Source organism: Nesoenas mayeri (genome assembly GCF_963082525.1).
Source record: "Nesoenas mayeri genome assembly, chromosome: 15".
In the NCBI taxonomy this organism is placed as follows: Eukaryota; Metazoa; Chordata; class Aves; order Columbiformes; family Columbidae; genus Nesoenas; species Nesoenas mayeri.
The window spans coordinates 14450724-14464768 of NC_137559.1; the positions used below are offsets into that span (position 1 = coordinate 14450724).

At 43.7% G+C, this 14045-nt stretch overlaps 1 protein-coding gene across 1 annotated transcript in view; it reads left to right on the forward strand.

The window, feature by feature from the left end:
- Nucleotides 1–11600: 11600 nt before the first annotated feature.
- BMERB1 (bMERB domain containing 1) overlaps nt 11601–14045 on the forward strand; it is a gene marked incomplete at its 5' end in the record, with an annotated part of 45656 nt that continues 43211 nt past the window's right edge. The window contains one exon of the mRNA XM_080353637.1: nt 11601–11706. Within this exon, the coding sequence (XP_080209763.1) occupies nt 11601–11706 (106 nt within the window). The remainder of the gene's footprint in view (nt 11707–14045) is intronic.

The following is a 14045-nucleotide window of genomic DNA, read 5'->3' on the forward strand; positions in this document are numbered from 1 at the left end:
GCATCCAGAGTGTTTATCTGAGGGCTTGGGCTGGCGACAGGACACCGGGCTGGATGGGATCCTTAATACGAATGTAGCTCTTCTTATGTTATACATACCTCTGTACTTACAGATCTATGGCAAAATAGAAATGTAGTGAATGCTGTAAGAATTATATTGATATACCTTCTTGAACAATTTAATACTATGTTCACCTGAATTTACTTTCACATTTACTTACACTGCCAACATTAGAAAAGCCCGCATGTTCTGAAGGTAGACTCACTTTTGCACATCCTCAGGACAGGTTCTATGTGGTTAGGTATACTGTGTCTTATTCAATAACTTGCAAATAAATCGCATATGGATATGCATTTAAGATTACAAAAGGATCTTGAGAAGTGTACTAAGGTTTAGTGCATTTTCATTTAAATTTCCTAAACTAAATAATCCAAATAATCCTCTTCATTTTGTCCTTCTCTTTATGGAAAGAGAATTCCTGAAGAGTTTGTGTGTGTTAACTCAGTAGACAAATGGCATCAGGAACTATCTGTGTCTTATTCAATAACTTGCAAATAAATTGCAACTGTGATCGTTGTGTTGGTTTTTGTTTATTTGTTTGTTTGTCCCTGCTCCAATTCAGCCAGGAAACCGAGTATTGACAGACTTGGCTAAACCCACTTCAGGGCTCTACTTTGAAAACACACAGATTTCTAAAAATAAATATAAACCAATGTATAGGTTGGGTTCAGAGGACAGGAGGAAGGGCTAGTCTCTGCTGATATTTTAGTATACAGAACAGCTGAGCAAACACCAACACCACCATTAATATACAAATGTCTTCTGCAATATAAAATACATTAGATGCATCATAACTTTCTTTTTCCCACAGGCAAATTAGTTTAGATTTTACTAATTCTTTCAATGCATCAGGCAGTCACGTATCACAAAGTTTGAGGTTCACTTATTTTAAAGCAAATCATTCAATCTGGATGAGGGGATTGAGTGCACCCTCAGGGTTCAGAGAAGGGAACGGAGCTGGTGAGGGGCTGGAGCACAAGTGTGATGGAGCGGCTGAGGGACCTGGGGGGTTCAGCTGGAGAACAGGAGCTGAGGGGAGACCTTCTGATCTCTGAACTGCCTGAAAGGAGCTTGGAGCCAGGGGGGTCGGGCTCTGCTCCCCAGGAACAAGCGCCAGGAGCAGAGGAAACGGCCTCAAGTTGCGCCAGGGGAGGTTGAGGTTGGATGTGGGGAACAATTTCTTCCCCAAAGGGCTGTGGGGCATTGGAACAGGCTGCCCAGGGCAGTGCTGGAGTCACCATCCCTGGAGGGTTGGACAGACATGAGGTTCTCAGGACATGGGGTAGGGGTGGACTTGGCAGTGTTGGGTTAACTGCTGGACTTGATAGTCTTAAAGGTCTTTTTCCAACCAAAATTATTCTATGACTTTTGGTATACGGAAAATTATTTCTAATGTCATCTAGAACACAATTCTTCTGCTTGGTTAACTACTAAATAAACTGCAATACAGGAAATTATGATTCATACTGTTGACTATAGTCTCAGTTTAAAAGCAGTCATTTTCAAAATGGCATTACGTTTTCCATTCATAAGGTTACCTGCAAACTTAATTTTCTTATTTCAAGCACTTGTATAGTGGCTACCATACCCAGTGTACACCCAACAAGTGACTGATTTGGATCCAGGACATAGTGCACTTTCTTTCGGGTCAACAATGGCAGCAAATTCCTTAAGGTGAGCAGATCTTGATGCTCCTAGTCTCTCTGTGTATATCCAAAAAAACCATTTGAATCCAGTAGATAGAGATTCAAGGTTTTGTTGGTCCTGCAGTTCAGACCAGTAACATTAGTGCCACTGATGTTAAAAGTCAGGAGTAAAACAATTCCTGTCCTCGGTGTGAGGAATAGAATGTTGGGTGTTACCTTTCTTCCCATGGGAAGAAAACGCTACTTTGGGGGTCTGAAAGGTGTCTTCTCAGAACTTATGAAACTTAAAAAATGCCTGTTTACCATCCTGCAACATGCAGTGTAATAGCTAAAGGGACTATAGAAACTGAAGAAATTGCTGCATTCTATGGTACTTGATATAACTTGAAAAAAGGTCACACAAGAACACTTTGACATGAAGCATAATTATCACGGGGTGTCAAAGCGTCATATCTAGGAGGTGTAGTGTATTAAGATGTGGTCTATAGCAACAGTTTGTTATTCTTCAAGAATTCACTGTTAGATGTTTCCAACCTGAAAATGCTCAGTTAAATACTTGACCCCTCATATTACAATATAACCTGAAGATTTTGACTACGTACATAGAGAAACACATGAAGAAATTATGAACAGAAAATAGCTTTGTGATAAGAAATCTCATTTCAGTGAGCTACTATCAGAAAGTAAATTCTGCTCTTGACAGCCTCATTCTTTGCAACTGCCTTACAGTCAAGTGGTTTCATTGCTCGATGAAACCTGCAGCAAACATCTCCAGGCTAAACAAGTTGCATAATATCTCTCTATTAGAGTGAAGCTATACCAGACCAACTGGAATATTTAGTATCTCATTTCACATTTTGATAGAGATAAATACTCTCATTTAGTAAAATGAAATCTGGAACCGAACATCTTACGTTGCACTGATTTGATCTAAATAAGTGGTACCTGTTACTAGAATGTTGGATCTGTGACAAGCATCCCTAAATTAAGTCTGCCAAAACCAAGACAGGTTAGTACAAGAAAAACTGCAGCTCTTTTCCAGTCTTTCCACAAAGCTTTCCCCAACCCTATCCTGTAGCAGTCTGGCTTTTATTGTATCTATTTCTAGCTTGGCTAAATATTGTATCATAAGTTATTTTTGTTTTTTTTCCTCATTGCTTCAGACACTTCAATATAAATTAGGCCTCCTGAACTCAGCCCTGCTGCTCATCTGCCACGGCTGCTGGTTTCTGATCACCACGGCGATGTGTTCACTGGAACAATGGGGTCCAGGTGAAAAATAACCCAGGGAAATATTTTTCAGCCACATTAGTTTCCCTGTCTCATTTACTGCACAGCTACACAAGCCCCTGTCCTTGGCAGCTCAGAAATGGAAATAAAGTCAGAGGAAGAGAAAACTGGAAGGTGCCTAAGGGATGCACAGGATGCAAAAGTCAGATCAGTTCTGAGTAGTTTTTCAGTTGGTTTATATTTCAAATAAGAGTGTCTGGTTTACTGAAAGGTCCTTTCTTCCTTGTGTAACCACCTCTGGAAAGATGGGAGGAGAAATATTAATAGAATGAGGTGGATTCTGATTCTGACTGCCAGTCCTGTTGTACACTCACAGCAGCTTAAGACTTCCAGACCATGAAGAATAAGATGTTTCCGTGAGACATTTTTAGAAAGTGCTTTTTCAGTAAGAGGAAAATGTAGTGGGAAGAATATATACTAATGCTATATGCCTAATCATTAACCTGGTTAATTAATGTCCTTTTAATGATCATAGTTAAAATTTCCTCCCTGTTACAGTCTGCAATTATACATGAGAAGAATGTCTAAAATGCTGTATTCCTTTTCTCAAGTACCACGCAATTTTTCCTGTTCTTCTGTCAGAATGATGAGATCCATTTGCTAATGCCAACCACTCTGCTCGTTTTAACAAAACTGAATACTTCCAGGTGCCAGCAACTCACAAGGAATCTTGCTCCAGCAAGCGATATTCAAGTCTTACAGAAGAGACCTTTTGATGAAAGAGGTTCCCAGTTTTGAACACAAGTGTGCTGAGAGGAGCTCGACAGCAGCAACTCCCACTCCATTGCATGTAAGAACCTCCAAATGACCAGTAACTGCAGCACCAGCACCTGCATATGGCTGATGTGGCACCTACATCCAAGCTGTTAAGGACCTACAGCTGCTTCCATGCAACCATCTGCATGGGGTTACGGTTAATTACGTTCACACAGGCAGTTAGGAATAATCAGCTGGACTGGATTTGCCTTGCTGCCGTGTAAAGTGGGAGGATAAAGTATCAGAATGTGACACGGGGATAGTTTAAAGACACGTTAGGAGTGTTGGTGTTGCTAGACTGGAGTTCTTTCCATGAAACAATTTTCAGGATCTAACTCTGTAGGAAAAGTTCTGGAACAAACCTAAGGACGTCAGTAGTGAAGGGTCATGAGTACCATCTCCTAATGAAACTCATATCTGGAAATGCAAAAATCTTTAATTGTAGCATAGCCTATCTTTTGCTTGGTCTCTACATCAGCGGAATAGAAAGTGATGTGTGATGTCAATTAAATCAAACAAATAACAGACCTGCCAAGAATCTCAACAATGACAGATCAGTAAGTTCACAGAAACTTTAAGAATGAATAGAGATCCTTTTATTGGAGAGCAGCCAGCATGGATTTATTACTGAACCATCATCCCTCAAGTCTATCATGGTTCTCTGAAGGAAGGAGCAACGTGCAGATGACTGATCTGCTCAATGCAGCATACAGAATTCCCCCAAAGCCCGCAAGAATTTACCAAGCACACTGGAAGAAACTAAAGTTATAAGGAATAACATGGAAGGTCCTTTTCTAGATTAGCAGAAAAGAGAAAACTATGGGTAGAAATGATTGGTTTTCCACAAAGACAGCCAGCCAGGATGTGTACTGGTGCTCATATAGTTCAACATTTCTATAAATGCTTTAGAAAAGGGCGAAAAAGGTGAAGAACAACATTTGCAAGGGTTATTGGTAATCATTGAAACTACATCTGACTCAGAAGAGGTGTAGAAAGACACTACTAAATGACTATGTGATGAAAGAGCTCTGAAATTTCAAAGCCAACAAATGTGAAGTAATGGGGACAGAGAACTGAAAAAACCCCACAGCTACTGATTAGTTTTTACAATTAGATAAATGCTTTTGCTACTCAGTTATTTCTATCCCGATTTGTATTTATTTATGTTTTGGCTATATCGCATTGAGATAAGGGAGACTTTATTTTTCCAGAATATCAGGCGTGTGCTGGCAGGCAATTCCTGCCTCATTTTATCTGTGAACCCAGGAAAGAAAACAGCAAGAGGAAAGGAACTTGTTATCTCTGGGGACCAGAAGAACCAGTATTACATACCACTAATTCTATACCATAGAAATGCAAAGAAGCTGGTTAACGCTCAGGCAGCGTTTCCACCACCAGAGCAGAGCCAGCGCTGACACCACGCCAGGGCACTCACCAGCTCCCGCCCAGAGATGGAACCTCCTCTCCTGAAGCAAAGAAATTACGAGGTCCCTGGACACATTCTGTATTTTTGTAAGTGAATGACGCTTTTTGTCTAACTAGAGAAGCCGCCTGTTTTCTTCCTCTGTGCCTCAGAAGGATGAGGTTGTTTTGAGTAGCTGGGCTAGTCAGATGAGACGTGAGACACACCAGTTTGGATTAAAACGGAACTATTACATCTCTGCAGTTACAAAAATAAAAGGAGGCTGATTATAGGTACTTACAGGTACCTGGAGTTATGGTAGGAACTGCATGTCTTTCTCTTGATCTAATCTTCTTATACATTTCAAGACTTTCACTGCTTTCCAAAGGGGATTTTCCCCCTTGCTCTCAAAACTTTAATTTTTATCTGGTTCTAGTTTTGCACTACTATCCTCACACACATACACACAAACACCCACCCACAAACAAACAAACCGAACCACAGAACCCACTCTTAAAAAAATGCAGAATCCGAATTGTCACCTCTTAACTTCGGTCGTCAAGCAGAATTGTTTTCACGGGATTTGAGCGCCCTCATGTGAGGTCAATACATCATCTCACGATAGTCACGATGTGGTTGAGGAATGGACATACCACCACAGAACTAACACCAAGTGCTCTTACATTTAGCTGGATTCTGTTCATCAGTATTTCTTAGAAATAAAAACGTGCTAATTAACATTTGAATACAAGAGAAAATGCTGCTAGATTTCAGTATCTTTTGGTCCGGTTCAACTGAAAAAAAGCTTTGGCTGTTTATCTTGGTACGTTCACAGTACTCCTTAGTTCGGGCACACTAACACATTGAATGCCTTTCAGTATTCCACTGAGTGTGACCAGAGCTCCTGGTTTTCTTTGCTTGATACTTTTTTTCTGCCAAAATCTGGCTATGGGAATTTGAAAACAAGATTAAAACATCAAAAGCTTCAACAGATTGGATGGAAAAGGATAACTATGGGCTTGAAGCCCTGGCAATCAGTAGATTGACAGGCAACAACAAAATATCCTGGAAACAAGAAAAGAAGGACACAGGAGTTCTTTTAAGTGTGGAAACATGCGCTGAGTAAACTTCAATTCTACATGATGCCCTGCAAATGAACCGCTCACCTATTAACAACCTTCCAACCTGTTGCACACTCCGGATTATACACAGTGCCATCCTTGCACAGAGAACAAGACAACGAGGACAAAAAGTGAGTGACAAGCAACTCCTCTGCAACCTACTGCTTCCTCCATATGGGAGGCCCTGACACACAGTAGAATGAACCAGCCAAGGAACAGAACCGCACTGCCCCAGTGCAGCCTGCGGATCAGCTGCAAAGAGGTTCTAGCCTGCTCTGTCAGGCTCTGTCAGGCACTGTCAGGCTCTGTAGGGCAAGAGTTCACGTTGTCTCCCCACTTGACTTGACGCGCAAAGTAACAGTTTCAGAACAACGCATCTAGGTCATTCTTCGTATCAACAAAACGCTAAGAGCAGGACTGATTTTCAGCATTGCTGAGCACTCACAAACTCATGTCAAGAAAATACACAGGAACATCTTGCAATAAGCGGTCATTTTGTTTTCCTGCATACCCAGGTTCAGAAAACCAATGGTTCCGCAGTGCTTCTCACCGCCCTCGGTCAGGAAAGCCATACCTTCTGTTACCTTTTCTAAGCGCAAACATCTCTGTTTTAATACACACCAACCTGATTAATGTCGAAGCCATAACATGACATTTGATGGAGGGCACAGACTGAAACTACGGAATTACACAGAGAAAGCACAGTCCTGACATTCGCAAGGGTTCGGATGCTTTTATGTCAAGGGTGTTTTTTGCAAGTTATATTCGTTTTGTGAGAACAAGTGACAATGACACACAAGCTTTGCTTTGGAGATACATCTCAGTGCACATCAGTTCCAGATGAGAACAGGTCTGTCCATTAAAAAAAGATTCTTACAAATACCAGTCCTGCCTCAGACCATCCAGATAAAAGCTGCAGAAGGATGTGGGCTGTACATGTGTGTGCACGAGGAGTCAAAGGGAAATTCACATACCTGAAAGGTAACTGCAAGTCGCTGGTGACTTCCCATGTGTTCTCCTTCGCCCTTTCCATTTCACAGAGAAGCTGTCAGGTACTCAGCAAGGAAACACGGACATCACTGGCAGGGAGTTACTGTGGAGACATCAGCATTTCAGAGATAGCAGGGAGAGAACAGATAAGGCTTCAGCAAGGAATTATTGCTGTGCCACTGAATAAAGCTCAACAAGCAACAAGATGTTAGGCCTGAGGCAAAAAAATTTCATAGTGGATATGACTTTGTTTTTCTTATTTCCAAAAGGAAAGTCAAATTACAATAGAATATGTTCTTGGAGCACGTGAAGACTCTCTAATCTGTTGGCAACATAACTTAAACACTCTAAACCAGAGACGGGTAACATAATTTACTGTAACCCATTTCACATCGCTATGGAGAGGCCACAGAGACCTCTCAAAATCCGCTTGCAGAGATCAGAGATGGGAAATACAAAAAGGCAGCTATATATTTTTTCAGTTACTACTTACACTAGATGGCATTGTTGAGTTACTATAGGCATAAAAGAATTACAACCAAATTACACTCCTTGTGGGGTGAAATGGGATTTTTAACTATAGGTTAAGATTCTTGCATCCTAGTGATATAAGGGTAGAAAATTAAAATAATGATAATAATAATGATGATGATGATGATGATAACTCCCAGAATATTCCCAAATGGCAAAGGCTGTCTTTTTCAGAATAACCAAAGCATCAAATAGTGTCAAATTCACTCTCTGTCACGAAAAGTTTCCCAATTACATAGATGCAGCTGAAGAGAGCACGGTTTTCAGAGTCTAGTTCCTGCTGTCCTTGTAAAGCTGTGACAGAGATGAGCTGATATACCTGCATTACAGCTTCTCATTACCTCTCTGCATCTGATTGAGTTCCTCCCCCACTATCTGCCAGGTAACAGACAGTCCTCTCAAGTTATGCCGGTTTTAAAAAAAAGTCTCTCAAGATTTTGATTTTAACACAAAATTCCAGCAATAAAATACATACACATATACCAGTATACAGTCACACAAGACAACAGTGATCAGCATGATTTTAGCAACTGGACTAATAATTTTGATCTGAGACAAAAATCAATAAACCAATGATTAACTCTGAATGTTGAATGTTATTTCTTCTGTAGTAAAGATCAATTTACAAGCTTTCCCCAAAGACTTTCGCCTTTTCACAGCCCTCCGGAGGTTCACACTTGAACTTGTAGCTGTTGTTGGGTTTCAGTGAGGCAGCATATTTTGTCAAGGGAGAATTATTCCCATTCTCTGCAGGAAGAGTATCTCATTACTTCAGTGTGTCACACAATTAAAAAAACAATAGCTATCTTTACATGTCCCCCACATTGAAACCCACATCTTTACCAATGTTATAAAATTAAGGAGCATTTTCATTCACCTCCAAGTCTTCATTTGCAAATAAGCTTTCTTATCTCAACCTCTTTCCTCCTTTCTATTTCTCCTCATATCACTTTCAGGCCCCTCTGCAGCCTCTGTTCATTCCTGGCCACTTTCTGTTTGTGACTGCAAACCCGAATCTATGGTCCTGTGCCGCCACCACCCAGCCAAAAGAAACGGATAGAAACCGTATTCCTTAAAAACCAGAACAAGTTTAAGTGGAATTATGAAATTCTTCTACTATATCTCAGAAGATTTCTAGTAAAAAAGAATAATTTTAAAAACACATCTTTATGGGTGCATGTATGAAATGCTGGAAGGTTGCCCATGTTGTCTGAAATCATAAAAAAATACCTGACACAAGCAACAGGATGAGCCTATTTTTGCTGTTCCACCTGTCCTGTACACTCTTGATTCTTCAACTTGCTTAGAATACTTGAAGAATCTATTATTTAAAAACAAAAACTTGTCTGGGAAGCACATTCCTCAGTCACATCTATCCAGCTCCAATTACAGAGCACTACCTATGTGTGCACACTGTATTTGGAATAAATTCAGAAAAGAAAATCACAAAGAAAAAAACATTCTACCATTTGTCCATGGACAGGGGAAACAAAGCCCCTATTTTACTACATGTTCATGCACATAGAAAAGGGTTAAAGTTTAGCACTGTTAAACTCTTAGAGTTCTACAGTACCTTCATCGCTGGAATATGCAAAAAGAACATCTGCAGAAGAAATGGGTGAAGTTATGCTTCAAGTGGGATGGGGACAGTTCGGCATGGGCAAAGGGAAGAAAAAGTTACTACAAAAAGTCTCAAAACAGACCTTTTGTCTTTTCCCGTTTTACTGAGATTTCCTGTTTTATTGGAAAATGAATTAAATCACAGTAATCACAGAGGAAAATGTTCACATTCAAGCTTTTCCTGTTTCCTTCTTTTTGCTTTCCAAGGGACTTCTCAAATACCTTTATGAAAGAATTACTTAGACTTCAGCAAAGCCTTTGACATGGTATCCAGCAGCATTCTCCTGGAGAAGCTGCAGCCCATGGATCTGGGAACAATTTCTTCCCCCAAGGGCTGTGGGGCATTGGAACAGGCTGCCCAGGGCAGTGCTGGAGTCACCATCCCTGGAGGGCTGGACAGACGGACATGAGGTTCTCAGGACATGGGCAGTGCCAGGGGTGGGTTGTGGTTGGACTTGATGATCTTGAGGGTCTCCTCCAGCCAAAATGATTCTATAATTCTCCTGACAAGCTCCAGCTGTTTCCAACAGTCTGGGCATTTGACAAGGTTGTAAACCAATTGCTGTGAAAAACTGAGTATTGGGATTAAACATAATATTTGTACATTGTATAAATATTACTGAGTTTGTATGATTAATTAGTTAACAACTATTCTAAGCAGTATAAGCTTCTGCTTTTGTTTCCCAAACCAGCTCACCTAGTGTCCATTTCTGAGCCTAAACCCCAGCTGCTGAGCCTGTTCTCCAGTCCCAAAAATGCAGGATTTGACTTCTATTTCTGAGCCCAAAGCCACACAACTCAATCTGTTTCTGAGCTCCAAATCAGCTGTATGAGCCTGTTTTCAAGCCCAGGAACAGAAACTTTGTCTTTCTGGCCCCAAACCAGCTGCTTTCTGGCCCCTTTGCATCCGCGTGTGTGATGCTGAGTGCTGGGGGAGCTCAGCAGAGATTCTCCACAACCAGAAGCGTGAAGCTGGATGGCAGGAAGTCATTATGCCAAAAAAACCACCCTTTTTATTTTTCCTCTCTCCTGGCCAGCAGGTCCTTCCTACATATTCATCCATGAAACAAATGGAAATCTTAAGTAGCCAAAAAGTTACCAGAAAACCTATTTTTTAAGGTTAAAACATAGTTTTTGTATTGCTAAACAACTCATTAAAAAAAAAAATATTTACAATTATATAAACAGTTCATAAAACATTTCTCTTCTTATCAAAATTGTTTTGGTCAAAGCTGACTCATGTTAGTCACAAAACAGGGTCCAACAAAGCCTGACAGGGCCCAACAAGGCCCAACAGAGCACAACAGATCCCAAGAAAGCCCCACAGGGCCTGACAGGGCCTGACAAATCCCGACAGAGCTTGACAGGGCCTGCAAGAGCCGGTAAAGCCTGACAAGGCCTGACATGGCCCGACAGAGCCTGACAGAAACTGACAAAGCCCGACAAGTCCGACAGAGCCCAACAGAGCCTGACAGAGCCTGACAGAGCCCGACAGAGACCGATGGGGCTCAACAGAGCCCGAGAGGGCGCTGCAGGGCTTGAGAGAGCCCGAGAAGGCCCGACAGATCGTTACTATGCCTGATAAGAGCCCGACAAGGGTCTGACAGAGCCCGACAGACTCTGACAGGGCCCAACAGAGCACAACAGAGCCCGAAAGCCATCGACAAGGCTCGACAGGGCCCAACAGAGCCCAGAAAGGCCCGACAGAGCCCGACAGCTGCCGTGGCCAGGAGCTGAGCTCGGCGCTGCAGCAGCCACAGGCACAGGCACTGCCGTGCCCTGGCACTGAGCGGTTTCACCAACTCCGGCTCGCCCCAGTGGCTCCGGCCGCGCAAGGGGAGCTCACGCCGCGGGTGCGGGGACGGGCAGAGACAAACGCACCCAGCGATGAGCCCCGCGCCGCTCGGCCGCACCCCTGCAGGGGTCAGTCCCCGCACAGCGGGAGGGGAGGGCGGGCGGGGCGGCAGCGGGTGCCGGTGCCGGTGCCGGCCCCGCGGGGTGACCGCTCGCATTGTGTCCCTGCCTCCCCCCGCCCCAGCCCCGCACTGAGCATGTGCGCTGCGCCCCTTCCGCCCCCCGCCGCCCGCGGCCCCGCTCCGCGCCAGGAGCGCTGAGCCCCGCGCCGGCTGCGCGGCCGCGCTATGATGGTGTGAGGTGCGGAGCGCCGCGCCGGCCGGCCCGCCCATGGAGCTGAGACGGTCCATCTCGGCCAGCGCGGAGGCCGAGAGACCCATGAGGCGCTACGGGGCAGTGGAGGAGACGGAGTGGAAGGCGGAGGCACTGGGGAGAAGTGAGTGTGGGCGCGGGTGCGGGTCCGGCTGCCCAGGCCGCCCCGGGGGTACCGGCTGCGGCGGGTCGGTGCGGTCCGGTCCTCCCGGCCAGCGCTTGCCGGGCGCTCCCGTTCGCAGGAAGAAGCTGCCGTGTGCTGCTCGGGGAGGAAGGTTTGTGTGACCATTTTGCCCTCTGAGGCTGCTGCCTCCCGAGGAGGCTGTGCCGGAGACAGGCGGGTTCTCGCCGGCAGGGACCGGCCGCGCAGGGCTGGAGCCGCCGCTGCAGCTCCGGCTGCCTCGGCGGCTCCTTGCGAGGGGGTTCGCTCGCTGGCTCCGCGGAGCGAAGCGGTGGGAGGGCGGCTGGGACCTTAACTCTCCCTCGGTGTTCGTTAGGTCGGATTGAATGTATAGCTTTTCATAAATATCGGTAGCTTGGAATGTGTTTCACATTAGAATGGCACAGATGACAGCCCCTGTTATTCCTGCTTGGATCTCAGGCAAAGGGTGCGGGAATATGGCACTTTGTTCACTTCTTCAGTGGCTGCACTGTATTGATGAGCTCAACACACGCTCCATAGTGAAAGAGCTTTCTTGAAATCATAATTTTCAAGAAAGCAACCATTTCCAAAGTGCCAATGGAAAGAGTAGTTAAAAAGATAAGTAGTTGCCAGTTCAGGTTATCCAGGCTATACCCTGTGTTCTCTAAGATTTCCAGTTACTATTCTTTTATTGGCAGAACTATCTTCTTTACAACCTAATAAGCCTGTGAACCCCTTCTAATTTTCCAGGTAACCACTAAGGCAAGAAATATTGAAAATACTGTTGCAAAAAGCTCTGCACTAGTATAAAGAAAAATATTTTCTAAGTTTTATCAAGTGTTTGATTAGGCCACAGGAAAAAAGCTTTGTGTGTATCTGTTGTGACACCTTCGTCTTGGCTGAGACTGGGGTTGCTGATCTTCTTAATTCATCATCCGTCTTTTGATGTGCATCCTGAAGTCTCACCTGGATGCCTGTGACATCCCGTGGCTTTGCAGCATCCTGGCAACAGATTTTAGCCAGTGCTTTTGCTATCTTTAGACTTCCCTGATGCTGCTGTGTTCTGGAGTCACACCTCGCCCCTGGCTTCAGTTTTTCATGCATCTGTTATTGTCTGCCCTGTGCTGGTGGCAGGGGTGTAACTCCCACTCGGTGCTTCAGTCGCAGCGTTGGTTTTGTTGCAGTGCCTGGCAGGGGTTCAGGACTGAGTAACTCCACGCTTTCCAAAATGGAATTGAAGACTGTGATCACTGTTGACTGAGTTGGTTTACTCAGACATATGCAACAGTTTTGCAGGTTCTCTGGTGTGATACAGATGTATCCTTTTCTTATTCTGATAAATACCAAGGTTTGTTCCAGACTCAGGAACTGAGTGCAGTGTAGCACTTAAAATAATAACTAGTAGCTTGAGGTGACAGAAGGATTGCGTCTTGCACGCTTTGGGCAAAAGATCATGTGTTTGGCAGGGGGCTGAGTGGGAGACCCGATCTGCTCAAAAATCTGTACTCGGCATTGAGCGTCCACCCAAATCACAGCTTGACCAGGGACAAGAATGGGCTGTTGGCAGGACTAGAGCCAAGTGCCCAGGTGTCTGCACCCTGGCACTGCTGCCGAGCAGCCCTTTTACACACTAGATTCTGCTTAATGAGAACATTTCTCTGTGTATAACAATTTAGATCTAGAATAGGAAGTTATCTTGATGCCACTGTCTGTTCTTTGAAAAGCAGAAAGTTATTATGTTAAGACTTCGCTATTTTAGTAATTGATCTGTTTGTTTATAGACTCCAACTTTGTTAAAATAATGTAGAAAATCCTATTTATGGTAGTGGTTTTAGATGATCCCTGCATGTCTTTCCTATTTTAATACTAACATTGACTTCTGGTCACACTTTTGCTTTGATTAAAAATAAATAGATTTTACTATTTGCTTTAAAGTTCCTTTACAGCATAGGTCCTAAATTGCTTGGCATAATGACAGTAGTCTCCAGAAGGTCTGGGAACAAGCTGAAAAAGCATCATCCCCTTTTTTTACTAATGTCAACAGCTCGCCTTTGGTATTTGCATATTGATTTAAATATGAAATGCTAAGTAATAGTATTAACAAAAGCAGAAGCCTCATGCTGCAGTATGCATCTGCCCTTTTTACTCTGGTGATTCGTTGTGTCTTAAATCAGGGGGTGGAACTCGTGTATCTGTACAACACTCTGCATGACCGAGTGCTGTTTCTGGTCAGGGCCTTTTGACGTGGGTGTTGTCACAACAGAATGTCCATCCTGATGATGTCCATTACAGAAAGAATGTCATGGAGGCTGGGTAGTTTC